This window comes from Echeneis naucrates, chromosome 22 (genome assembly GCF_900963305.1).
Source record: "Echeneis naucrates chromosome 22, fEcheNa1.1, whole genome shotgun sequence".
Lineage (NCBI taxonomy): Eukaryota > Metazoa > Chordata > Actinopteri > Carangiformes > Echeneidae > Echeneis > Echeneis naucrates.
The window spans coordinates 9,075,739-9,103,530 of NC_042532.1; the positions used below are offsets into that span (position 1 = coordinate 9,075,739).

General features: G+C 40.1%; 2 protein-coding genes across 3 annotated transcripts; one reads left to right on the plus strand and one right to left on the minus strand.

The window, feature by feature from the left end:
* Positions 1–418: 418 nt before the first annotated feature.
* On the plus strand, positions 419–27,792 carry dnajc17 (DnaJ (Hsp40) homolog, subfamily C, member 17). Of its 2 annotated transcripts, none has more exons than XM_029493584.1 (11): positions 419–610; positions 5,680–5,749; positions 7,178–7,236; positions 7,322–7,409; positions 7,583–7,659; positions 8,289–8,406; positions 9,236–9,285; positions 11,426–11,503; positions 13,273–13,353; positions 13,974–14,093; positions 27,534–27,792. In XM_029493584.1, the coding sequence occupies exons 1-11, from the start codon at positions 530–532 to the stop codon at positions 27,654–27,656; spliced, it is 945 nt and encodes a 314-aa protein (XP_029349444.1). In that variant the 5' UTR covers positions 419–529; the 3' UTR covers positions 27,657–27,792. The 2 variants fall into 2 exon arrangements, with proteins under 2 accessions (XP_029349444.1, XP_029349445.1); XM_029493585.1 differs by having other exon boundaries at positions 8,289–8,392; positions 9,252–9,285.
* On the minus strand, positions 18,049–21,316 carry LOC115035652 (cdc42 effector protein 3). Its single transcript, XM_029493586.1, has 2 exons — positions 21,067–21,316; positions 18,049–19,634 (listed from the first exon to the last, which is right to left on the minus strand). Exon 2 carries the CDS (start codon positions 19,505–19,507, stop codon positions 18,887–18,889), a length of 621 nt encoding a protein of 206 aa, XP_029349446.1. The 5' UTR covers positions 19,508–19,634; positions 21,067–21,316; the 3' UTR covers positions 18,049–18,886.

Consider the following 27,792-nt stretch of genomic DNA (forward strand, 5'->3'; position numbering starts at 1 on the left):
TGTGGTGGAAAAATTGCCTGGCTAGATCATGTCACTTAGCAATTTGCCGTCTAATGTGAATAAAAGCTGGCATATATATAATTTAGTCAGATGATTAAATTTGCCATTTGTCTGACATTTTATACACGAATAGAAACTTTTAAGCTAGCAGTTATAACTCTGTATATTTTTCTAAAAATTACATTTGCTTGAGAAACTAGGATCTATTAAGGCATTCTGTGAGAATACATGTTTCAATATACACCGTCAAACATGCTATTCGGCCCGGCAGAAAACGTACTATACAACCAACTTCTCCACAAAAAACAAACAAAAAAATGAAATAGTAAAATGAAATTGATGCCTAAAACAGACCACAGCAGAGCAAATACTACAGCTCCCAGGTAGCAGCGGGTTTCCTTAGACGTCACGTCTCATACGTCCAACACATGCGGCCTGCAGCAACAAACAGCTGAACTCGTCAAACGTTTAGATTGCGTCTACATTTGTTGTACAAACGTGTAAGAGCTGTGGTTGACTGCAGGCAGAAATGTCCGGAAAGGCCAAAGATATCCTACAAATGGACCTGTACGGGTTACTGGGCATTAAGAACAGCGCTTCAGCGAAAGAGGTTTGCGAATTAGCTAGCAAAGCTAGTTAAGCTAGTTAGCCGAAGCCTGCTACTGCAGGAATGAAGACATTAACACACATTTCTGTCTGTACACCCAGAGGCTGTAAGTGTGTGAAGACGTACGGGGCTATGGAGTGTTAGTTTGCATTGTGTGTACGTTTTTTAATGATTAATGTAGAACGGAATTAAAGAGAAACTCAATGTTAGCAGAACGAGGACTGACATTTCAATTGAGTCTCAGTTTAGCTAAAGATAGACTGATGGGCCAATGGTTAACACACAATGGTGTGACACAAACAAGACACCACACAGCGGCGATGTTGCATCAGTTAAGTTTTTGGGATCACTGAGAGCGAAGCACTCCGTCTAGCATAAGGACATATAGCTTCCTATAACTATATAAAGTCCAGATAGAAAGAAAGTTGAATATTTTTTAGTTTGGCAACTTGTTTTATGTTCTATGTATAAAGTTAAACCTCCAGAACTGGTCACATGAAATCAAGGTGTGATAATAGGATTACATGTGATCAGGTCTGGAAAATGAATAATGAAGAGGGTTAGAAATTGTAGTGATATCAGTGGCAGACGAAGGACGATCAGTTTGCTCACTCCACCATCCTACAGACACATTTTTGTCTGAATTTAATTCTGTTCTTGAGTGCATTTTTTTTTAAATCTGGAAAGGTACCTCAACTTTTACTTTCATTTGTCAGCCCAGAGTGGCTGACCACAACAACCTGAATCCAGCAAAATCCTTAAGACTGCCGCTCCTCAGAGTTTCCAGTTAACAGAATCCACAGTCCCATGGGGAAATTAAAATCACTGCCAAAACAAGGGAGGAACTTAATTTCTTAATTGTATTTCAAAGTCCTGTCCTTCCCAAAGGAATATCCCAGAGGAAGTTGGTGGTTGTGGTTTGAGCAGAACTGAGACTCCAAAATGCAGAAAGCTGGTTCTTTGAGGTCTTTTGATGGTCGGAGGAGATAGCAAAGGTTTGTGTCTGTGTGGAAAATTGAGCCTGGAGTTGGGAAGCTCAAAAATTAATCAAGTGTGAGAAGACAGATGTCAAAAGTAGGTTTCCACATCCCAGTTTGTGGAACCTCTGCTGCAACACGAATATCAGATTTGTTTATCAGAAACAGGGGGAGCTGATGCTTTGGTCTGTATATGTGGGCCTTGCGCCTGCTCATAAAATATTTCTTTGACGTAGATTATTTGTGTTCTACAACTTCCTCCTGTTCTATTCCTCTCTTACAGTATTTGCTGCTGTTGAGCCTCCTTTTACCTTGGCTGTCTGATAAATGCTGTGGAAGATGGCATGTCAGAGACTTAAGATTTAATGACTATTGATGACTTTTGTTTTAACGCTTTAGTGCCAAGGGAGGCTGTTGTGGAAGGGTAACCACCATTAAGAGTTCTGCTCATGCATAACAGCATGGCTTGAATAAAAACTGTGTGTTTTACCTACCACATATTGCCACCATAGCCAAGACCACACAAAATGAACGTGGTTTAGTCAGCTATTTAAATTGCAGTGTAACTAATGTGTTATAGTGCAAGCAGTAACATTAGTAAAAACACAATAAAAATATGAGTGACACAATCTGGTTATTCCTAGTTATAACTGCTCTGCTCTGCTTTGGGCAAATTAATTTTGATTCAACAATGATCAGATCATTCATTGGATTAAGAGTTAATACAGCATAATACTGATTAATGTCTGGTATGACTTGCAATTTGCTGAAATGTAAGACATGAGGTTTATCGTCAATGAAGTTTTTGTTTTACTTCTCCCATTCTCCAGCTGTTCTTGGCTTGAGCCTATGTACTTGCTCCTCTCCTTCTTCCTCTAGTTATTTCCATTATTTTCCTCTAGCTGATAAAGTTCTGTAAATAGCAGAGTGTTGTAATTAAGGAGGATGGGCCCATGGCAGATCAGGCAGCTAATCTGACTTGAGGCTAGGGATCCTAATTGGACTGTACTGTGACTGCACCGGGACCAGTTTGTCAACTATTATTGGCACCAAAGAGTAGGGTAATGAGGACAAGATGTAGGCATGCAGTTGAGACTGTGGCAGGCAAGGATCAGGGCAGCACAGAGAGTCTGCGTTTCACCAGGCACTAACCATTAGGCTACTGTTGACCTGCTGCTGCACAATTGGGGTCTTTTCTTTATTTTCTGCAAAGTCACCCATGGGAAACATGTGACAGTATAGAATAGTTTAGGTATAATGGAGAAAATGAAACAGACTTCTTGCTGTTCTGATAACAAAAGGGCTACAGTTCCAAATCAAGAGACAATCCTAAAAGGTCATACTGAATACACAAAGATGATTGCTACAGTGACTGGATTAGTCCCGTAGAAAGATGCCACTTGATTTTAGAGCTCTTTTCCACATGTGCTAACCTTTCCATGACTTCTAGTTTTTAGCACAAAGGAGCTTCAGGGTCTTCCAGCATAAGGTTTGCGTGATACAGCACTGATGGGTGTAGTCATGTATTATTTAACAGAACAGAGCTGGAAGTGCAGTTTTGACAAGATATAGTAAAAAGAAGTTTTGAAACGGGAAGGAGATGGAGAGAAAATAAGAGAAAGGGCAGTAAGAAATTTTGAAGTGAAATGCTGTATAGAGCAGCGTATTTGTTGATGTCTTGAGCTGAACCCAGTGAGACAAAGATGAAAATGTGCAATAAGGCTGCTCACCAGAAAATCAGTGTGAGGTTGTCCAAGAGCTCAGCTGGCCAGAATTTTGTCCTGAAAATGTTAAACTTCTCCAGCGTTTACAGCAGATTCAGACCATGTTTATCTTGTAAGCTGACCACAGGTGATAAAGAACATGAGAAGCAGAGAGTGAGCTGATTGTGAACCCAGGACACTGACTGACTCTTTAAAGAACCATAGCAATAGTTTGGTGTGTTTTTATCCACATTAATTACTTACTTGATTTCTGTATAAGAATTTAAATTAGTTTTTTAAGCATTAAGGTGCATTCGTTGTTGTCAAAATAACATTGTTGTGAAGTAAGGCACAACCCACCCCCCAGGGTTAGGGTTTTATGCTCAATCTGAGCATAAAATGCAAAACCATGAGGCAGTGATCCACACCATGTAAGCAAGTTTGAGTTGATTTTATTGTTATTGATTTTTATACTATATAGTGTGAAATAGAAGCCAATAGCTACTTGCACATGTATGAAAATTGCTTTAAAAAACTAAAATAAAATCTATCTGCAAATGGTGAGCAACATGTACCTGAAATTTGGTAGTGAAGTCCTTGTGATGTCAAAGCACTGATTGGGCTCTATGAGGCAGGAAGTAGTCCAACTGTTAGTGCTGCTTGGCTGTTGCTTAGGGCACAGGCACTTTTTTGCTTCCCTGTGGTCACAACAACTGATTGTAAACTTGCATATTCATTCCCTTTTACCTGACAAATGTTTTTGTACAGGACAAAACTTTTTGACAGTGAACGCATAGAACCACAAAAGGACAGACACAGACAGGCGCAAAAAGGGGAAACATACTTAGGCCATCAGTAAGCATATGTGTTTGGCACCCGTCCATAGCGCTGCATGTCAGTCTTGATCTGAAGGAAGGCTCTGTGCCAAGGAGCAAGTCTAAATATCTTTTAATGATGTCTAGTCTCTCAAAGCCCTCTCAGTGAACCAAGTTTTCATTCAATGTTGGAACTATAATGAGAAAAAATCTGGTGTTGACCAAGGGATGGAGGAAAGGACTTGTGGCATTTAAGAACTATCTGAGCCACAATAATTTCCATGGGCTTCACTGGGGGCTTGTGGTTTTTATATAACCGTAAGGAGTCTTAGTTTTAGTACCTTCACAATGGGCATCCTGCCGAATCTGTGTAAGTCTACTGTCCCTAAAGACTTATTGAAGTCGCTGTGAAAAAAGACATGGACATTGACGGATCACACCATCCTTCCCAGTTCCTTCAGATTTACCTTAACTTTTGTTTGCCCTTAAGTAAAGTCAGGTCTGTATGCTTTGTTGTGGAGTCTGTAGAGTAAATTGTGCAAAACAACACACAGAACCAAGCTGCTTAATGCAAACATTTCCCAGGTTTGAAGAAAGAAAGGAGCTCCCAAATTCTATGGCCTATAGCGTACTGGCATGAGATTGGTTTACGCTAAGGGAGGTGCATGTGAAAACATGCAGAACTTTGGCATGGCTGATTAAGACTGGCGAGAACATGTATGTCGGTGTGTGTGTTTGTGTCTGATTTTGGACATATGGGGATACATGTGCCAAGTCCTTTGCATGCAATGCATAAATATGAGCGTGCGCTCTTAGAGGTTGTGTGCAGCGAGCTTCATCGCCACACTCTGCAACCCCCTCTGGTCTCCATGGAAAGTTTTCCTGCTTCCTCTCTTTCTCCAGAGGAGCAGAGATCTAATGAAAACCACCTTGTCATTAACTGGTCCCTAGAAGTACCAATGAAGGGTTAACATTCCAAGTAGTGGCCTAGCTTAAAAAAAATATCCAAAACTAAAATGTCACATGATATTACAATACTCAAAAGTATTGTTCAGTTTTTCCACTTTACAAAAATTTTGGCTACCAGCCTAAAATATTAATTGCATCCTTCTCAGATTTGTTAAAGACAGAATGAAGATGCTAATAGTAGCCAGCAACTCAGGGCACATTCAATGTACAGATGAACAACAGGTCTGAGAATAATTTTGCATTCTTGTGTGGATAAGTCACTCTGCGTTGTCTACTGTGGTGCTTAGATTCTATTAGCAAGATGCCAAAAGGACATGAAGCACAAGATCAGCACAGGTGTTTAATTGATCCAAACAATACAATCCCAGACTTTTTTTTATTTAAATTGAGACCATATTTCATCCCCAGCGCTTCCATGTGAGACTGTTACTATTTGTTACTATTATTTAAATGAGGCCATCATCTTTATCCGGACTTGCGCTTTCTAGGCCAAGGACAACAGGATAAAAATTATTGCTACTGAGTGAAAGAATTTAAATTTCAAATGCCCAAAATCTGTGTTTAAGTGGATGATTCATTCTTTATTTGCCCTTGTTTTTCTCTCCTAGATCAAGAAAGCTTATCGCCAGAAAGCCTTGACATGCCATCCGGACAAGAACCCAGACAACCCAAAAGCAGGTGAGTGAGCCAGTTAATGTGCTTGCTCTTTTCCACTACCTCTCTATTAAACCCTTAGAGTAGTGCTTTCAGCAATTTAAATCCTGCCTGAGAGCGTAGCCATAGTACTCTGTAGGAAATCTAACCAGAGCCCCCTCCTCCCCGGCTCATTAGCCAGACAGTACCAGCCACACACCACCAGCACCACCATCACCACACTCCAACCCACTCCGTGGCTTTATGAGTCCTTGTATGGCTTGTCGCCAGCCAGCATGTCCACAATTAGACCAGGAAATCTCAATGTAGCCTTTTGTTGTCAGGAGGGGGAAAAAAAAGGCACCTTGGACAAAAGGCTGGTCATGAGGCATATTTTCAAGTGAGGTTTATGTGGTTACTGGATGGTTCAGACAACTCCTGATTATGTCAGTGGAAAAAAAACTGGGAAATTGGTGGGGTTGAGTGGGATAATACAAAAGCAGGGGGTCGGTTTCCCAGAAATGGAAAAGAAGCGGTTTGGAGGGCCTCAACACTTTAACCCGCACATGTACAGACCCATTCTCTATCTCACGAGAGCGGAGCAAGTTTTGGGACTTGCTGCCCCACAGGGAAAGGTTGTGTGCGAGTAAGAGGTGACTTGGGGGTCATGATTCTTCACTGACTAAATACAACCCCCACAATTGCTCATTTTCCTTAACTCCCCATGTTGTGACACTCCTGCCTCGTGGGCATGGCAGGTCTCCCCCTGTTAAATTTCATTCCAGCCGATTATATGCATTTAGGTAACTTGACCGCTTCTGCTGGTAGGATGATCTGTAGAGCCTGCTGTTATTGTGTGGAGTAGTCCCCACAGGGAGTAACAGTATCGGTTCTTTAGGGTTTTCATAAGTGAATGGTTAAACCTAACTTGTATGTGCAGTTGTGCCATGGTTGTATGATGGGGAATTGGATTGCGGTCTCCTTGTGTACATTTTAGCGTGTGTATCTTAGATGACAACTGGGGAGCTCGAGTCTGGCATGACAAGGTGACTGTGGCAATGGCCCCTTTGGGTGCTGTAAGTAAGATTGATGGAGAGGGCAAGAGTCTGTGTGGTGATATTTGTGACATAAAATGTTTCCTGTCTCACCACATTTATTTATTTATTTGTTATATGTATTTATTTGTTCATGGATAGGGAGGCGTGCATTATTGGGGACCCCCGTGAAGCATTTTCCTGACAAAACACGTGGTTTGTCTTTGATTCTGTGAAAATTGAAGGGATGATAATGTGTTTTTTCTTCCCTGCATATTGGATTGCTTGTTCAGTTAGATGAGCTTGTACTAATGGGGATTCTAATAAAGATACAGATAGCTATGAAAGATATCATAATTGGAATTTGTTTGTGCCATGCAAAAAAGATTAGAGAAAGATTATGAAATGAATAATAAATAAACATTTATGTTTGTTCTAGCTGAGCTTTTCCACCAGTTGTCTCAGGCCCTTGAGGTTCTAACTGATGCTGCTGCCAAGGTAGGACCACAGAGCTCTCTCCACAATTTTACTGATACACACGCACATAGTCAAAATTCATCTCAGTGCCAAATGCTGTTTTCAGGCTGCTTATGACAAGATCTGCGCAGCCAAGAAGCAAGCGGAAGAACGAAACAGAAAACTAGATGATAAACGAAAGAAAATTAAGCTTGGTGAGTTCAAAAGTTAAAACATCTTGTTTTAAAATTATGAGGACTGCTACACAAATTGTCCAATATGTTGGAAAATTATCAAGTCATAAGTAGCATGATTTTGTCTTGTGGAGCAGAGATTCAGTATGAAGGCAATTCAGTCCTCTGTGTGTGTATGTGTTTTGCTGTAACAGATTTGGAGGCCAGAGAGCGACAAGCAGAAGCTCAGAGCCAGGAGGAAGTTCAAATCACCAGAACACTTGAAGAAGAGGTAAGAGAATTCACAGAAACCATATGAGACATGATATTCCACCACTCACTACAGAATATTCCATTATATATCAGGCATCAGCCCTTTACTGGTTCCAAGGTATTCCAAAGCATCCAGGAAATTCTTAAGCACGCCCAGGTGTTGTTATTCTGTTCTTCGTCAAATACTTCCCTCTGATTGAGTTGAAGTCCTCCAAAGACTTGGGTCAAGAACAAAGGCTCTGTCTGAAGGAGGCTTTTTTCACTCCCGTATCATAATTATCAGTACACCCATTAGATAATATTGCATGACTTGATGCACTTTGTTCAGAAAGCCAGTGATAAATAAAAGCCAGTGTGATTGCTTCCAAGGTGAATGATGGCATGCGTTCAATACGATTAATACATTCAAGTATTGTGTGAATGAGATAACCAGTAGGTGGCACTGTTCCATTTTCTGTCTGATCTCAAGGTGATACGGCTTTGACTGGTAAAATACGGGGGTCTGCACACTTTCTGGGTATTGTTGATAAGGTGACATAGGATTGGAGAGCCACAGGCGATGTAATTGCATAAGTGCTTTGATGAAGAACCAAGCTACATATGTTTCTGTTGTTTATCTATTTGCTTTTTTGCTTCTTTGTCCAACAGATAGCCCGTTTAAGAGAGGAGGGATCCAGGCAGCTTGAGGAAGAACAAAGGCTCATCAGAGAGCAGATCCAGAGGGAAAGAGAAACACAGCCGCAAACAGCAGAGTACACTCAGAGATGTATGTCTGCTTCCAAGATTTAGCATCATTTGTTTTGCTCTCACCCACGTAACTAAAACAGTTCACTGCAGTCCTGTTCTGCCTGGGTAAATCCAGTTAGATCCAGAGAAGCAATTTTACTCTCCTGAAACCTCAATAGGGTGATGTTTCCCAACCATCATAGTGTCAGTCCGCCCACAGCAGTCACCAGGCACCCTGTGGTTCACCAAATATTTTTCACAGGAAAAAAAAACAACACCCCAATAACAATAACTGAATGTACGTTTGAATTTATGTTTTGTGTTAAAACACTGAAGAGGTCTATTTTAGTTTCTTGGCAGCAAGTCAACTTGGCAAGTTAATATAGGAATGCCCAGCATCACACACATACACCCAGACTGTCCATCAAAGTTTTAACCCCTTGACAATAATTTTGCATTAGAGCTCTGTAGTCTCCATTCTGCAGACTTAAAAAAAAAAAGAAAGTCTTGTAAAATAAGACTATGGAGGTGTGGGTGTATAAGTAAAGTACTGCAACTTGGCCCTTGACTCGATCCCTTTTTGTGGCTGGACAATTACTCATGCATAGTCAGCACGTCTCTTCCATTTGCACGCAGTCAGGCCTACTCAGCCTCCTCTGGATCAGTCTGTCTGTTCCATCTCGAGAGACACTCTGTGGATCATCAGACTGTAACAGAACCATACATTTACCACATGACAGCTAGTTTTAAATTGCAGTCCATCTGCATGAGTCCATTGCATGCTATCTTGAGTGCTACATTTCTTTCTCTGGCAAAAAAATTGTTTCACTTCACCATCTCATGTACGTGTTATTGTTTTGTTTTTTCAGACTCAGGAATGGATAGATGTTCCAAGAATAGGGTGACCCCCAAATTGAAGGTAAAACTTTAAACTATAGGATTTTCATTTACAGAATGAGATTTGGTCAGACAAAGGTTGGGTAAATTCTTCGAGTAAAGATTGTAGGAGGAGGTGGGTCCCAGAATATTAAGGAGAAACTGCCCCATCTGAGTGAACATGCAGGCGGACCCTCAGCTGGGATGCTGATAGAATCTTAGACATTTGTAATTAATTATTTGGAGACCACATGTACTGTCTCAATGGCATATTCTAACACTCTTTCCTCAAGAGTAGCAATGATGTCACCAGGAGAACTGTTTCTTTGCCAAGAGAGGGCTTATTATATTAACTTCTGGAAGTGACCAGGCTTGTGCATATTAACAGACACTGGGGATGTTAGCTAATGTGTTTAGATACTAAGTCTGGTTTTAAAATTTAATAGTCATTTCGTTCAGCAGTATATTCCCTGATGTTTGTGTGTTCAGTTAGAAAAACAAACAGCAGCCTCAAGACTGCAGATGATATTTGTGTAATGCTATGATGGAATCTCTTCAAATCTGTCACAAACAATCACTTGGACTTCACTTGAAAAAATTGAGTATAGTTGGAAATATTGTGAATATGTTTTTCATTTTTTTAATGGTTAGTTGATTTGCAACTATATTCTAATTTGTTGGTTAGTTGGTTTTTACTGTATTTCTTATTGGTTGATACTTATAGCTACAAATCAGAATCAGGCTATTAACCAACTAGTTATAATAGGGCGTCAAACCAACCAATAACCATGTAATGGGTGTGTGTGTGTGCGTGCACATGTATATAAATCAAGTAATATAAGTTATTAAGGGATATTATTCTAGTGTACCATGGATGTAACCTGTAGCTAGTCTAAGCAGTTGAAGCATTCAGCCACTAAGAGTTAATTCTATTTTTTTCCCCTTGCAGGGTATTCTAATCTGATTCCTTTGAGTCAAAACCTATCTTAACTTCATTTTAGATATTTTTTGCAATGTTAAATACATGATCTTTGTCAGAATTATTAACTTTAAACTCTTTATATTAAGACACTCCTCTGTTTAAGCACGTTTCAGCCACTTTTCATAAGAAATGTTATTTTCTACAGATGGGTGGATATTAAACACACAAAGAGACAAATGGGTTCTTTGCACAAATGTTTTTGTCTATGTATATTTTTTATACACTAACAAGAACATATTGTCAGTGTAATCACCTCATGCAAGTACCTGCACATCTAATTACAAGATTAATGATTAAGAAGGTTATCAGTGAGCAGTGGAGAATGTTGGAAGAAGAATGTACATTTGCTGGTAAAAGTAGACATGGAAATTCCCAGAAATGTTCTTTCTCTGACAGTGAACAGAAGGCTGGAGCTGAATCAACGCTTGCTGCCATTTATCGTAATACTTTAAGCAGTTAGTGTGAGGTTGGCTAGGTTCTGTTGTGCTTTGTACGTGGATATGAGAAGTTGCACAATGTCTCTTTTTAGGTCTATGGGAATTCACATCAGCATTTAGTGACAGGGCCATAACCAAGAAAAAAAAGGATAAATTATCTTCATGCCTCTTGTGGAAGCTGCTCTTAAGCAGAAAAAGATGCTCAGTAATTTCTAAGAATAGCTTTTATTGCATTCAAAAAGCAAGTATCACAACTGAAGGCACGGAACCAGTTTTATCAGTTAAACGATTAACTGCAATAGCAATCACAACATGTCCTACAGGATGGCTGCCACTTTTTTCCCACAATTTACCATATTAGGTATCAACCTGCTTAGGAGGTTTTAATTCATTATTTTATTGGGTCCTTATGCTGCAGTAAAGCAGGCGAGACTCTGCTTCTCTTTGGTCAAGGGATCAATGTATTAAGTTTCAGTCTTTTTAGTTATCCAGCACACTTTTGGATAAATATTGACATTAGGACTCGCAGGTGATGCTAGAGTGATGTTCCAAGAAGTTATCAATATCTTTCCCCCATAACACCAGTCTGTCCTGCTGTTTATGGTAAAGAGTGTGCTATTAGAAGCCTACCTGGCATGCCTTGTCTCTTTGTCAGCTGAATTAAATTAGTTGTGTAATGCTGAGGCATTATGAAGCACCTCTTTAGTTCTTGAATGTCTCCATGACTAATGTGTCCTTTCTTCATGTCTTCATTCTCTTTCCAGTTGAAGTGGAAGTGTAAAAAAGATGATGAGACAAATGGAGGCTACTCTCAAGATATTCTTTTGAAACTACTACAGAAGGTAAAAATCAAATACATAGTGCCTGAACGCTAAAAGTGCTTTCATATGTGAGGCAATTTATTGGCTGGATTAACCAAAGACATCGATTCCCATGTGGGTATTTTAATCTATGAATTGTTTCTAATCAAAATTTTCAGTTCACTATATCTGAATATATAGTTCATTTTACAATAGAAGATTGCACATACTGTCTAATGATTGAAAGTTTATCTCTCCATCCTTGTCCAGAAGCAAAGCTCTATCTTAACAAATCTGCCTGCAGAATCCAACAATATTCGAGGTCTGCATGACATCAGCGCTGTAGATCATTTTATTCTTCCCCTTAAACAAGGCCCATTAAGTTTTGTTGCAGTGAAAGTGCTGAGGGCAATGTTATAGTGCCCTTTTAAAGTCATGCACACCATTGTTTGTGCCCCTCTTACCAGGTGATTAAGCAGCGCTGAGAGAGGCATTAGGAAATGTGCTCTTCTCATGCAACCTTGTACCACTTCATGCTATGATCCGTCACAAGGGCTTTTGGTGGGGCATTTGTTTGCCTGAAATGAGGATAGGGCAAGTGTCATTGACGTCAACTCATCCGGAAAAAGGCATACGAACAACTCCTATGCACACACTCAATCAATATAATCCCAGACAGAAAGGCTGTGTCAGAGAGAAGAGTGGGAAAAAAGTGTTGTTCCTTTTTAATACTTAGGCAAAGGGAACACATTTTAGGAAAATTTTATGTTTGAGATGGCAAAGTGCTACTGAGTGACAGTTATTGGTTTGGGCAAGTAGAAATAGCCACCACTCTGTGGGAAAGTAAGTAATGGTACGTGTGCAATTGTGCATGCGTACGTGCGCGGTCTTGTGTACTTTGGCCGGCCAAACTAATACATGCTCGTTTAAAGAGGAAAAAAAATATGTTGAGATATTTGTGTTTTATGAAACAGAGGCCTTTTGAGAGTCTCCTTTGTCACTGTTGGCTTGCTCTAGAGTGTCCTTAGTAAGCATTAGCATTCCTGAACTTTCCCGTTCCCAGAAAGCTACACTTTCACAGAATGAGACTGTCAAAGGCCACATTCTTCATACTCTTGGCTCCCGAGTCCCATCTTTGGGTGCATGAAGGTTAATGACAAAAGACAGGTTGTAGTTGATACACACCCTGAGGAACTAGAAAAGCATTTTCTCCAATTTAAAAACTGCTTTCAACAGAGATTACGTTCTGATGTTCCAAGCCCTTCCTCTACCCTTTCTATCTGAACAGAGGCATAACTGCCTTTGACAGTGGCCAGGGAATTGCTGAAATGCTCTTCACCCCGATCCCCTTCTTTGACCATGCTTTTCTTTATGCTCTGATTTAAAGCAGGAACCTGGATGTCTGCCACATATTCTTCCAGCTTCTAAGCCAAAAATATTGTTTGTCAAATGTTGTCAGTGTACACGCAGTAGCTAAAATGATGACATTTTGCCTCTTTTGAGAAGTCTCTGAGGTCTCACTTTTATACATGATGTTACTGAATGTTCCTTACAATATTACTGTCTCAGCCGCAAACATAAAAACCATATCATTAGTGATTTGTTTGCAATAACCAAACACATATTGAATCTTAACTTTTTTCCCACAAGTCCATTATATTCATTAGTGTTTTGAGCTCTTGAGTCTACACATGCTTTGTGTTTTCATATTGAGGGGTTGTGCTTTTAAAGGAAATGCTAATTTAAATGTTTTACATCTCTCCTCTTCCTCTCTTTAATTTTTCCTTTATTCTTCCATTCCTTACCTCCAGTATGGGGATATTTTGAATGTTATTCTATCCAGTAAGAAGAAAGGAAGTGCTGTGGTTGAATTTGCAACTGTGAGAGCAGCTGTGAGTACCTAACTCTTCCCCCAGTTTGTGTCCTTTATTTGTTTGCCCAATAATGAAAATCTTACCCAAAGCAGACATTTGCACGGAATCAGATTTGCTAACCACCTTAGCAGGTCACCTGCTAAGTTTGATTATCACTAAGAATGACACTTGTCATAGACTTCCCAGCCACAAGACAGTCCCTGCATCCTAAACTGATGTTTTAAGCAATCTACAGTGGGGATGGAAGCCATTGGACAGTACTTGTACTTGAGCTGCTTCATTGTTCCCCACTGTATAGATCCTCAGGCCTTTGTCCTGATTGTGTGTTTTTGTGTTGTGGTTTCCTCACCATGGCATGTGGTTTCCCTCCAAGGAACATGTCTGCCAGTTTACCAGGACCTGGCTTTGCAGTTTGTGGTTGCTTCCTACTCATCTCATAGTTCTATCTTTGCTCTGGGGAGTTGGCCAGTTATAATCCACCTTTGTCCATGTCTGCATGTGTTTTTCATATGTATAATATACCAACTGTTTTGATTGATATATGAAAACTTTAAACTTTCAGAGAATTTGCTATTCTGGCCTGATATAACAAGGAAAATCATCTCAAAATCCACTAACGTGATATTTTGCATGTTTAGGAGCTAGCAGCGAAGAATGAAAGTGGCCTGAGTGGTAACCCTTTGAAGATTTCATGGCTTGAAGGACAGCCAGAGGTTATTGCTCCCATATCTCAGCCTGGCCAGTTCACGTCTTCACAGGTACTGGTATAACACAAAAATGCATTGTGCATTCCCTAGTCTGTCGTAAAGCATGTCTGCTCCATGTTACCAAGTCTTCCCATGTATACCATGTCCAACACAAATACTGTTGCCTAAACAATGTTCCACAAAGAGAGGTATGTAAACTCTCTGAGGTTTTATTTTCATATCAGCCGTACAAATATTGCCCCAGTGCTTGCACTCCCCTAGTCTGACCTAGAACAATTTGTTTGGTTAAATGGACCTCAGTTTATTTACTTTGGAGTGGTGAGGTGCTGGCCTGGCAATGGCTCAATGCCCCTGGTCGGCTGCTCATTAATGGGTCTGACCTGGGAGACCCCAGGAATGCTGCATTTCATATTGCAACTTGGGAGAGGCAGTTTGCTATAATAATAGCCTGGCATGTGAGATGATAAAAGCACATTAATGCCATTCCAGACAGAGTAACCTCATTTCAGCTGTATCCACTGGGAAAATGCAAGGTTTTTCTTTCTTGTCATTAGATTAGTATTAAGAAATGATTTGTTTTCTGTCGGGTCCATTTCATCTCCCCGATGTAGTGATCTTTAAGCTTTGGGGTTTGTCGATCTCTCTGTCAGTCTGTCTAACTTTCTCCCCTGAGCTGTTGCTGAACTGGGCTTCACCCCTGAGCCCAGTGCGATGTCGCTGATCCCTTGTCAGGGTTTGCATCTGAGAGTCAGCCTGCACTCAGGGACTTGTCACACTAATCTTCATGAATGTCATTATTGTAACCAGGTGCACCTCACAGATTTCACCAAATTTGATTATTTCATCATTGTTTAAGCTTTTTATTCTTGGTGCTACACCCAGGAATGAAAACATAACTACAGCTGGGTAATTTTCATTTTAGCCCTCAGCAAGATACTTCTCACTAAAAGCTCCAGAGGATGTAGCATCCGTCTTCTCAAACTATCTGTAATGTAAAAATCAGATCCCCCTCATCACTCCATCACCCACTCCAGCCAGCTGGATGAACAGTTTGGGCGTGGACTTGCCTCTTTAACCTTGTCAATCCAAACATAGTGCTCAGGGAGTCCTGCTCTCACTATTGGGAGCTCAGAGAAACACATGAATGACTTCAGCCTCAGCTTCAGTTCCAGCTCTGATAGGCTTGATATATCTAATTTGGGGGTAATTTAAGGGGCCTAATGGGGTAAGGGCCACAAATTCTCCCTGAAGATCCCTGTCAGGGTCCAGAGACCTTGAACTAACTAATACTGTGATGGGATTTTAAATTATTTCACAGACACTGAGGACCTGTGGACCTGCTTGCTCTGTTTTGCTTCCTCTTGTCCAGAAAGCAGATAAAACTGCTCTTATTCATCCAATTTTACCATGGATATGAAATTTTCAAAATAGAGAAGGGACACATCTTCCAAACTGTGCTGCTCCCCATGCTCCTTGATTAATTTAATTTAATCTCCCCTTTCATTTCCAGACTGTTCTTTGTTAAATCTTCACCTTTTGATATAATAAATGAGAGATTGAGAAAAGGTTTCTGAAAGAAGTGTAAGTCATTCTCATGAGTAAAAACATTTATTTTATAACGTGCACACACGTGCAAATCTCAGTGAATCCTGATGACTCATTGTGCTTGTTTTATATTAATTCTGGCATATGTGGTAACAGACATAGTGTACTGCTCAGATACTGTGTACTTAAAATAGTATTAGTACGAGTGGACAACTGTATGGATTCCACAGTTTGACAAATATTCATATCTAACTTCCCTGACTGTCTTGGACTTGGAATCACTGACACCTGTTTTTTTCTGGCCAGTGGTGTCTCCAGAGATATGATGACATCATTATTCACTGTTTCTTTATTTGTGATTTATTATATAGCTTAGCATACCATATTATTTAAAATGAGTCTAATGTATGCATTTAAACCTGAGCTTTTTTGCCTGCTTCTTCCATCTTGAGCCAGTGGTGTTACTAGCTTGGCATGAAACAGACCAGATGCAGCAGATCAGGTATTCTGGGATTGTATTTGCAGCTTGTTGGTTTGCTAGAGATTGGAAAGTGCACTCTCACCTAAGAATTTCCAAATGACTGCGTTACGCCCAACTACATCCAGTTTGTGGATCTCATGAGAGGGGATAGCTGTTATGGGCTGGCTTGATGATGTGTCCTAACATGATACGGAAAACATAAACAATATTGGTTTTCACAAAATTCCCTTTTTGTGTGTAAATCCGTGTAAAACCATGTAACAGTTGTATGGAGTCATTTGAGTGCCATAAAAAAGAATAAATACAGCCAAGAATAAGGAAAGAGAAAGATAAATTAAAAATTCTAAATTGTAAAATGTGGATATATAAACAGACATACATGAAAGAATTAATAAATAAGGGACGGAAAAGTCAACTAACCAAATATTAAATAATATTTATATCATTTTTTTTCTCCTCTCTCTGTGCTTCTCTAACCTCCAAAATAAATAAATAAATAATAAATGACTCATTACCACTACTCTTTAGTGAGAGGACAGGGTTTCTTGGTAATCTCAATGACAGCAAGTTTAGATTTTTGGAAGGAGTGAAGTGGTACCAGATGTGATTGGGATACTTCACAACTCAGCCAGTTTGTGCAGTGCGGACAAGATAATTTGTCCTCAATTACAGGCTCTTTCTTCTCACATCAGTCATTTGGCTGAATGCTTGTTGATTTTAGTTTATGTGATTCCTCACACTGAGGGCACTTGTGTAAATTAGACACTAGGGTTAGAGACAAGGATTGTTGTCTTTTATCCAGAAAATATGTGAAAACATGAATCTTTGGGGTTATTGTAGCAGACAGGAATATTGTCTAAAATAAAGTAAGTGTGTCTCTTTCTCTGCTTATCATAAACAAATTGCAGACATCCTGGTTACCCACTGAAGCAATTCTTTGTGGTGCAGGAGAATGATTAGTAACTGTGCAGTTTTGTCAAAGTCCAGTTCACTGTACTATCATGACTTAATATGAAGAGCTGCTTGATAAGCCTGTCTAATGTAGACTTTTATGTAAAACTTACTTGTATGCAGAACTGCAATGCTGGAAGTGTTGGATAATTCAAGCTATAATTTATTTTTAAACTGTAAAAGGGACAGACAAGACTTCCAGCCTCCACAGATGCTTCTGACAGTTACAACCTAAATAAATGTCAGTCCATCGGGGTGTGTAAACAGTCTCAAACAAGCTCTTAAAATGTTGACACCAGCACTTTTCTCCACAAAACCACTAAACTTGGAATTTGAAATATATTTTTCTTTACTTCACCAAAATGCAAAACAGTACATTTTTCAACATAAAAAAAGTTTCATTACGTGTTATTGTCATAACATATACAAGAAACAGGGGCAGTGATATGCAGTTTATGATTTTTAAGAGATCCCAAAACAGATATACACTGTGGATGTACCCACAAACATTGCTGCCTCTGTTTGGACATACATAGAATTCTAAATCTATTTCTAGAAGTAAGACAGTTGTGGTTTGTCTATTTTGCAGCAAGGCCCATGGGCCACTTTATAATTTGACTGGTACTGGCTTTGCCCTACTGCCTGTTCTGTCAACCCCTCACTAAGGCACAGACTGCCTTGACTCTCCTCTCTATAGACCTGAGGAAAATATATTTTGCAAAAGTCTCAGTTTGACCAGGTGTTTCTACACATACAGGTGTTTTTCTCTTTCCTTGCATTGCTGTGTATGTGAGATGCAAGCATGCATTTTTCATGAGTGCTGGGGTTCTGTTTAGTCAGAAGGTAGTATTTAAAACCTCATCAGGACTTGTGCTGCACTAATGGATGTCTCTGGTCCTCCTCCCTCGACACCCCCTGCATATGTGGAAGTATCACATTACTCTTTACCACTTTCCCTTTCGTGCACCACTCACCAGAGCATTGGACTCTGATTTACAGCTAAGCAAACAGCTTGATCCAGTTTTTTTCCCCTTCTTTTTTCTGAGGTCATGGACCTGTGGCCTGTGTTGGTCTGCCGCCCAAACTGCCACCACTGGCTGGCTTTTATTGGAAGCAGAGCTAAGTGTTTGTTTTCACTGCATTGAGGGAGATGGGGGGTACCTTGGTCTACCTTTGAGTGGGGCCTCTGGGATGCGTGCGGAGGAGAAATTGCCCTCTGCACACAATAGATTGGCAAGCACGCCACAAGCCAAGACATCACAGCTCGAGGACCTTGGATTCCAGCCGCAGCTTTTCTTTTCTTAAACACAACACTCTTAAGTCTTAACAGCCGCTTTCAGCACAGTGCTTTGTGATTTGGGGGATTACACTAGAAAAGGAGCAAAGTAAAAGAAAGAAAATGTCCAGCTTGGAGTTTGGCATTAGACAGGGTTAAATTATTAACTTAAGCATTGTATGCACCTCTACAAAGGGTGAATCTAAGGAGATCATTAACTTTGTGTTGTTGTCTGATCTTGGTTTAACCTCTCAAACCGGATTGTACTTCTTTTCAAAAAGTACTACAGTTAACAGTGTCCTACACACAAAATATCTGGTTCTCTTCAGAAAAAGGTATTCCTAAAGGTTTCCTGATGATCTGATTCACAATTAAACATGCTTTAATAAAATATTGAAAAACAATTTTTTCTATCAGTCTTTCCAGTATACTAGTTCACCTGCATTAAATATAGATGCTGCCCCCAAAGGCCATTTGCTTAATATACTGGGATCATAGTTTATTGGATATTTATTATATTACTGACATAGTTACCATATTTGCCCCCGCCCCCCTCCAATTTCTTCCTTTTATGCTTGGCTATTGAGTTGTCTAATTGTGGAGATTGTCCATCACCCGCAGAACATCATCCAGGATTGAGGGGCCGAGGTCCAGGCTAAATGAAAAGCCACTGTCCTCATCTCTTGGTTTTTCATCAGTTTTGTCACAGATTTCTGAAGAGTCTCCATCCTTATCTGAACTCACACTACCTCGTTCAAAGTTGTGAGTCTGATTGTAAGGAGCATTATGCCCCCTCTGGTATTCATCCTCCTTTGCTAGTTCTTCTATGTCTTCACTGTCCAGCAGTGGCATAGAACTGCTTTTCTTTCTCTTCTGGGGAGTTTTATCCTGCCAGCCAATGGACAAGTTGGGGCTCTCTGAACCCCCTGCCTCATCCAGGTTCAGACGAGGGGGCTTTGGTGGTGGAGAGCAGGCCATGAAGAGGTTCTGCTCACTCTGAGAGCTTTGTAAAAGCAAACTGTGGCCCATTTTTAAGAAGGACAGATCTCCAAAGCTGTCTGTAAAGGCATTGCTGCCAATGTGTGAGATGTGGCGAAAATCTGCCAGTGGTAGGCTAATCATATTGATTGACAGCACCTCGCGACGCTTTGAGTTCCTGCCAGGCCAGCGACCAGAGGCTGCCTTTCTGTGCAACGATGTTCCAAATGGCATCTTTGGAGATCTGGTTGAGATGAGGTGAACTGTTTTTATGTATCCTGAAAAGTATTTGTCGCCTTTCGTGTCTTCTCTATTTGACAATCACTTCCTTAGGATGTGGCAAAGTTCATCATAATGCCATCTGCAACAAAACAAAAGGAGAATTTTAATTTAAAAAATGATAGCAGGTTTTCTGTCAATGGAATTGATATAACACTAGATTATAAATCAGTTTTTGATAATCCAAAATTCTCTCTCATGCTAGAATATGAAGCAGGCCTGTGCTTGTCATGTAATTTAGCACCAGATGTAAGGATTGGACCATATTAGTCTGCTTGATGTGAGTCTGCAGCCATTATTTAGAGATTGCACCTGCTCCTCTTGATTCTGTTTTAATGAAATTCAGCATTATTTGGCAGCAATGGGCTGTTTCAACAATGCTTTGAAGCTTTCACCCCCAAATATTTACTTTTTGAATGAGAGGTTTTTCCCGTAAATCCAGGTGTGGTCGGCAAAAGAAGTCTGTTAGTTTGCTGAAGACTTCCAGTAAGAGAAGCAACAAAAATACATTCCTAAAGGCAATTGTTGTCCTGCATGTAATTGTGTTGTATCTCCTCTCATTTAGTTTAGGAAGAGCCTGAGGTTTTACTGTTTCTGTCAGAAATAATGAAGATAACTTTTCTTATAAACATATGTTTATGATTTTCAGAGGAGGCACAAAAAGCTAGGATGCAGTCAGTTTATTTTGCTGTGGTGTGAGTTATGCAGTGAGTCTGGATTTGAAAGTTAGTAAAATAAAATATTCTTTTTCCATAAATAACATCACACTGTAACCATTATATTTCAAAATAAATATCCATTTTGTAGTTTGGGGGTTTTATATTATTATAATTTAACTTCCATCGACAAATTTTGAAAGGAAACATCATGGTTGAAATAAAACAATCCAACACCACTTGAAATTAAACTCAAACTTGGTGTGTGTGTGGGGGGGAGGGCATTCCGTGACCTGGACTAATTTTTTTGGGTAAAGCAGAATGCAGTTCATCAGTGTTGGCATGTCGATTAGATAATCTGCTCAGTGCCTGTGATTTTATGGTCTCCCAACAACAACGGCTTTGCCCACATTAGGTCTATGTTCGTGACTTGAAGCACACACTCTGTAAATTTGTAAGTCACTATAGCAAACAGGTTTTGTTGGCTTGTAAAGGTTTTATCGGCACTTTAGTAGCAGCAGGAGTTTGGAGAGCATGGACACAACAGCATTCCTTTCCAAACATGTCAGTTTGGCCATGAAGGAGTCTTTGGATTTTGCCCATGAGTGTCACATTCAGGAAACAGTTCATGACCAAGTAAAAATTAAAGAACTCCATTAAAATCGATTGGCCAAGAAACACTTTAGAAAAGCTCTCTCAGCACTGCCAGAAATTATCCATCTTTGTGACGGAATCTGTCTGAGCACAATTTCAGCCATAAAATAAAAGAAATTGCTTTCCTGGTTTTTCTTTTCATACACTAGGTTCTTTCAGAGGAAGAAAAACAAAAGCGATAAACACGGATAATCAAATTCTTACCTGTCTTGCCGAGGAAATAAAGGGCATTTGAATCCCTCACGTGAACATGCGTCTCTGTCAGAAAACTAGGTTGTGTCTACCTGCACAGCCTGACAATCTTCTTTGGCATGATAGGACTTGTTCAGTGGTTACGGAGGAGCCCTCCTTGCATAGTCTCAAGACAGATAGGCAGTTCGCTAAGATGACATTTTCTTCAGTGGCACAGCTGTGTCAACTTTCGCACTAAAGTGTGGCATTTAATACACTGAACTGTAATTGCAGAGAAACCTCATCTTACCTTTATCCATACTAGGCAGGTGAGTGTTCAAGAACCCAGGTGGAGGTTTTTTTTTTTTTTTTTTTTTTTTTTTCTCAAGCTGTCATCCCCTTTCAGATTTTTGCCAACCGTCAGATGATATCATTGTGGTTGCAGTGTGAGTTGGCCTCTTAGTCATAAGCAATAAAGTTCCTGCTGGTTCTTTGGAAAGACCTATTACCTGTGGGAAATGCAGGGACTGCTGATTCAATGTCTGTGATATGGAGAGGCAGCAACAACAGCTAATATTCTTCTGAGTGAAGCGTTAGTGTGCTTGTTAGGTGGGAAGGACGAGAGCAGTAGAGTTTCCATAGGTGCACAACTGGTTGAGTGTGTAGATGTGTGCGTATGTTTAAAAAAATAAAATAAAAAGGAAGCCATAGTTGGTGAGCAAACATGACCGTTACCCAGAGGAGGGACTTAACTTATCTCTAATCTCTGTCATTGTTTCTGTGCTCTGTTGATATCCTGATTTCCTGCCTGCTGGCGGCTTGTGTAAAGCCTCTGAGTCCACCTCGCTCCACAGGCCCTTCTGCCTGACTGGAGGCCTATAGCTTCATCAAAGCAAACTATTACGCACAGACGTGTATGGACAAGCACAGTGCGCTGGGTTGCAGAAGAGATGTAACTTGTGTCATTTCTAACTCTCACGCTCCTGGTGTGCTGTCTTTGCTTTTGGAATGTAGTAATTGGAAATTGTTTCACAACAGCAAACTTTTTTTAGCTCACTTGAATTTGTTCAAAAATGGATCGGTTAATGTGTTTGTGCATTTTTTTCCTCTGGTTTAGAACAATTCTTTTATGAATTATTTGATCTTGTCAGCACATTAAAATCAGCCTGTGATATTCTCGCCAGGACTTGTAATAAACACTGTTCCAGGCGAAAACATGGCTCTGAAAGCCCTTGTCCTGAGTTGCAATACTTCCTCTTGTTCACTAAACTTAAACATGCAGGGTGTGAAGAAAATAGACCAATCATAGGTTTCATTTTTCCTCTAGTCTTTTCAAATTGATCCAGTAAACAATAGGCGTGCCACTTGATTCTCTTGTTCTCTCACTCTGCACTGTAGAGCCAGAACAGTCTGTAAGACCAGACACAATTACTCACAAAAATGAAATTATCATAACATTTAATCAAGACTGTTCGCAGAACATGTTTCAAACCCTTCCTGCTTCTACCTATAACTACGGAGCTGCTTTCATGTTCGTTTTATCTGTGGTATATGTGACCCTACAAGACCTGCAGTCTGACCAAGATTGGACTTACAGTACTCTGTTTGTTGTGCTGTCATGCTATCATGCGATGCAGCCTCTGAGCTGATGAATTTAGCCTTAGCTGGATTTCTGTGTAAGCCTCTTTTCTAAGGCCTGACCATAGTGGGCAGTGTGGTTTGATGTAGCTATGCTGTGCCTGAAATCTGGGATATTGCGTGTTCTTGTTGTTGCAGGATAAAAAGTGTTTCCAGATATTGCTTTGACTGGCGCTAGAAGCCCAAACTGAGGCTTTGGTGGATATTCCTCTGGTCCTTTGTTGTGTGCTCTCCATCTTCCACTCCTTGGAGGCCCTAAGCCAACATTTAGACTAGATTTACAGCACGCACTGTCTACATGAAAATCATCGTTCAATACCGTAATCAGCCAATTGAACGTATGAAAAGTATGAAAGAAGATAATTGAAATTTGGCAGTCCGCATAATCTGATTGTACCTCCCTGTCAACTACTCTGTAATGTCTTCAATTTCCAGTTAGGACTTGTCATCATCCTTACCATTACCATCGCTGTTTGTCTCCAAAGTCATGACTCAGTGATGAGCTTTTTTGAAGGTATTCCAACTTAAACTTGTGGGTCTAGATATTTAGAGGAAGAGCAGACTCAGTTGTATGACTGCCACATGACAGTCATCTGACATCAGTCAAAGTCCAGGTGTGATGTCGTTGAATACCAATTGCAGATTCACCAAGACACATGACAGGGTACAGTATCCTTAAATCAGGGCAGAATTAATGGGAATACACTATCAGTCAGTTTGGACACACTTTCTCATTCATTTCTCACGAATAGAAAAGTAGAGACTAGTATGACTGGTACAGTTTTTTTTTTTTTTTTTTTTTGGTTAACCATTATTCCCCATTATCATGAACCATTAACAAAATAGCTGCGATCCTTGCTCTATAATTTACTGAAAGCAACGAATCACAGAATGTGTTTAACTATCAGGAGATGTGTTACAAGCTTTTAAAAGAACCCTGGGTGGCTGCAGATGTGAAGTGAGTTGCTACATCATGTGTTTGAAGCTGGTTTCCCTCCCGTGTCATTCAGCCAAAGCCGAAATATCCAATGAAGACAGAAATTAAGCACCAGAAAATTTGTAGTAATATGATACAAATAAATCTTGTGCAGGTTTTGAGCTTTATTGCATACACAGACATGATATCTTTTCAGTCCTGAGTTTAAAAATTTTAATGTATTGAACATACTGTTCTTTTCCAGAGAATGTGGGCGGTCAGTGAAAACTAGGAATGCACTGCTGTCTCCCCGGGCACCGAATCATTAGTAATTATTCAATCATGGCTGTGATTTTTAGATTACTTTGAATACAGGTAAAAAAAAGAATGGTTGAAATAAACAATACACTAACTATACTGGCCATTTGCTCTGCGCATTAAATATTCAGGATAAGGAGCCCTGTTAATATGGGAACACGCACACTGAACCCACAGACATTTTAAATAATTGTGTTTAGGGCATTTATTTAATTTTCTGTTTTTCTTCTCCTTTCATAATACCTGAGTTCGTTTTGACATCTCCAGCGCTGAGTCTGCATTCTTACCAATCCCGTGGCAGCTTTTGTTGTAATGGGAAATCTTTTACAATCACAGGGTTTTTCTGGGAAGGCTAGGATGTGAAAGACATAATTTTGCTTTTACAAGGCTGTATTGTTAGATATTATAGAGGCCAAAGCCCCACGTATTCCTATTCTAAGATCCCTGAGCTCATCCATCATAAAGAGAAATGCCAGGGCACCAGGAGTTCAGGTCTTCGCTGCCGTTTCTCTTTTCACCGTTTATTTCCTTAGCTTTATGTTTCCAAAGGGGCACTCCATCTCTGTCCAATTGGATTCTAATCCATCCAGTGCTGTGACCAACTATGTCCACATGCATAGACATATATATCTGCATCTTCTTACATGACATCTTACATCCTCTATGACCTTTTCTCTCCTTTTACTTGACTGAGTTGCTGAATCTACACGCACAATTATTTTGTTGAACTAGTAAAGAAATAAGATGTACTTTTTCAACTCAAAAATCTTTGTGGCTACTGTGTAGTATTATAGACACCTGAAATTAATATCTAAAAATAATAAATCTGTGCACATCTATCCCAGTTAAGTCCGTAATGTCTGCAGCTTTTGTAAAAAAAAAAAAAGACTGACATGTATGGTTGTGTGTGCATAATTGGTGATCGGTAGATATGTATGTCTGCATTTTTGTATTCAGACATGGAAACTGTGGATTCCTGGCGATTCATTCAGAGAGCAGATTTTTGCACGACATGTGCATTGAAAAGGTTAACTACACACAAAAATACATCTGGGCCTCAATTTGTATATAGTGTTCAAACGTCACTAAGAAAAACTACTACACCACTCCTTTGTGGTAGTCAAAGTAATCATAACAGTTACATGACAGGATTGATCACTAAAAGTTTTGAGGAGAGAAAAATGTCATCACCATAATTGAAATGGCAGTCTGTATTAAGAACTTTTCATTGCAGTAGAGTTCCCAAGACCTCTAGATTAGCAATTTTTGGAGTTTCTGAGTTTAGGAAAAAGTATTGTGGGTTGAGCATCAAACTTTGTTCTTTCACTTGTGAAGAGACCAGTGAAACACTCTACCGGTTTCCCTGCTTTTATTTATCGCCATCTTCACTTTAAGTTAACATGCTAACAAACTATTGTACTTAGCATATAGCGCACAAAAAGCTCCTATTAAAATTTAAATTACGGAACATTGAGGCTGTTGAATTTTTAAAATGTTTAAACTTTAATTTTGAATATATTTTTGGAGAAGTAGACGTTTCATCTGAAAGTCCCTCCCGCTTGATATTCTGTCACTATTGCATAAATGCGCACACACTCATCCTCATATGCTCACATACTCACACAAACACAAGTTATTCTCAGGGAATGCAGTGGCCACCTGCACTTAGAGATGCCTCCTCTTTTGTGGGAAAGAGTGTAGCAGTTTGCACGTGTGTGTGCGTATGTTATATTGCATGACTCAGAGCACTGCTGGTATTCATGATGTCATTATTGGCCTCAAGGCAGGCTGGGATGTTCTGTTTAGAGGACTTGCCATGTGCTGATGTCACACAGCTAATTCTCTGCTTGTTTGTGTGTATGTGTGCGTATGTGTGTTTTACAATTATCCTACCTCAGTGGTGGCCTTGTACCCTCCTGTCTTGGCTTTGTGCGGGGGCCCATTGTTTGTATTCTGTGGTTTCCTACTCACTCTGGGCCCCAGTGTTACTGCAAACCACACAGACACATACGTACACGCATATGCACACAACAACTATTTAGTTACACAGTGATGCATTGGCTAAATATGTACATTGTAAGTTAACACCCCAGGCAAGGAAACATCCTTCATCCTGAAAAGAAATGCGTCACATTGACCATAAAGCACCTGCTAAAGCTCAGAATCGCTCCCACATCATTAGCCTGGTAGAGTCCACCCGTGACCACACTGGGAAGAGAATAGGTCAGACCAGTTCAGGTGCATTTCAGTGGAGTGACCAGTGGAGGGCAGGGCAGAGATGAGATGTATTTGCTGATGAGGGGGGAGAATATTCTCCAGCATGATTGTGTATTTACTTGTGTTTCATTCAGCTAGAAGATATAAGCATTATTTACCCAATGTCGTTTGCGTGATATTTCATAGTTAAGTGTCCGACAGGGGCTTGAGCTCACATTACTGGAATGATAATAGCAGCTTTCCTCAATCCAGGGGCGGGCTGGAGGGAGGGAGTGGGGGGTAACTTCCCCTCACCAACCCTCTCCACTCTTATTCTTCCACAGTTACCCTTTTTTTTCTCAGCACATGGATGCTGGAGTCCCCTTGATGTTTTCCAGATGCCAGAGCTCGGAGATCACACTGACAAAAAAAACCTGTCTCCTCTTCAAATTGGTCTCCCTTGCGCTCTCAGTCCATCATGAACACACTCACTCACTCTCTCCTGCAGCTCACTGTCTTGTTAAATAGACACTTCCTTGGCCCAGCAGACTTCCTGGATATAATCCTATAAAACAGTGGCTGACTCTGTGGATACATGCCTCCCTCCCCTTTTAAAATGGCACAAAAGTCTTTGTGAGTGTGTGTATCATATAGTTGTGAACAGAACGCAAACATTCTGCATCCTGTGTGTGTGTGTGTGTGTATATAAATATATATATTTCCGGCCTGTGTTCCACCCTGCTTGATTAGCTAGTGGTTGACCTCTCTGATTCCTGCAACAGCAAGAGAATCTCTCGCCATCCTTGTCCAAGCCCTTTAAAGAAATCACATACTCACAGACACACGCACACATACACACACACAGAGTGAAAAGCTACTTGACTGCCAGTCTAAATTTCAGTTCTCATTTTGGCCTCCCCCTCCTCCTCCTTTTGGGGTTTAATGACCTCAGGCAGTGGAATTATCCGTTACAGTTTCTCTGCTGGTTGTTGTGTCATGCATGATGGTAACTGAGGTGAGACCATCTGTCCACCATTCCTCTACATCCTTTGCACCCACATTCACGGTTGTGAAAACAAACATACAGTGGACTGTGACACTTGTGCCATTTCACTGTTGTCATCGTATAAAATAAATGTTGAACTTTCTAAGGCTCCCTTCCTCGGTAATGACAAAATTCTCTTGAATAATTATTTTGGGGCCATGTGACTTCTTAGTCTATCAAAATATTTAACCCTTACATGAGACCTTTTCTGTATGTTTGTCAAATCTGAAAAACAATTTGGAAAACAAAGAAAAAGGCCCATCCTAATAATTTGGAATTTGGGAGGCATGTAAATTGGTTGTTTTACTGACAAAATTTTGGGTTGTTTCCATTTCAGCTCTGTCATTACTTTACTAATTGTTATTGTCATGTGCGTTTCTTCTGCAGGGTTCCCTGACTAATGAGCGTGACTATGAGAGTGTGGTGATGATGAGGATGAGGCAGGCTGCTGAGCGACAGAGACTCATAGAACAAATGCAAAGAGAAGACGAGGAAGACTCCAAATCATAGCAGAACACAACACAGCTTGGTACCATTTTGCAACTTTCATGGATACCCGTTTCGAGCTTTAGTTTCATAAAGCATATGTGTCTTTTGTTATTTTTTGTATGTGATACACTGTGGCAAAATAAATATTTTTAATAAC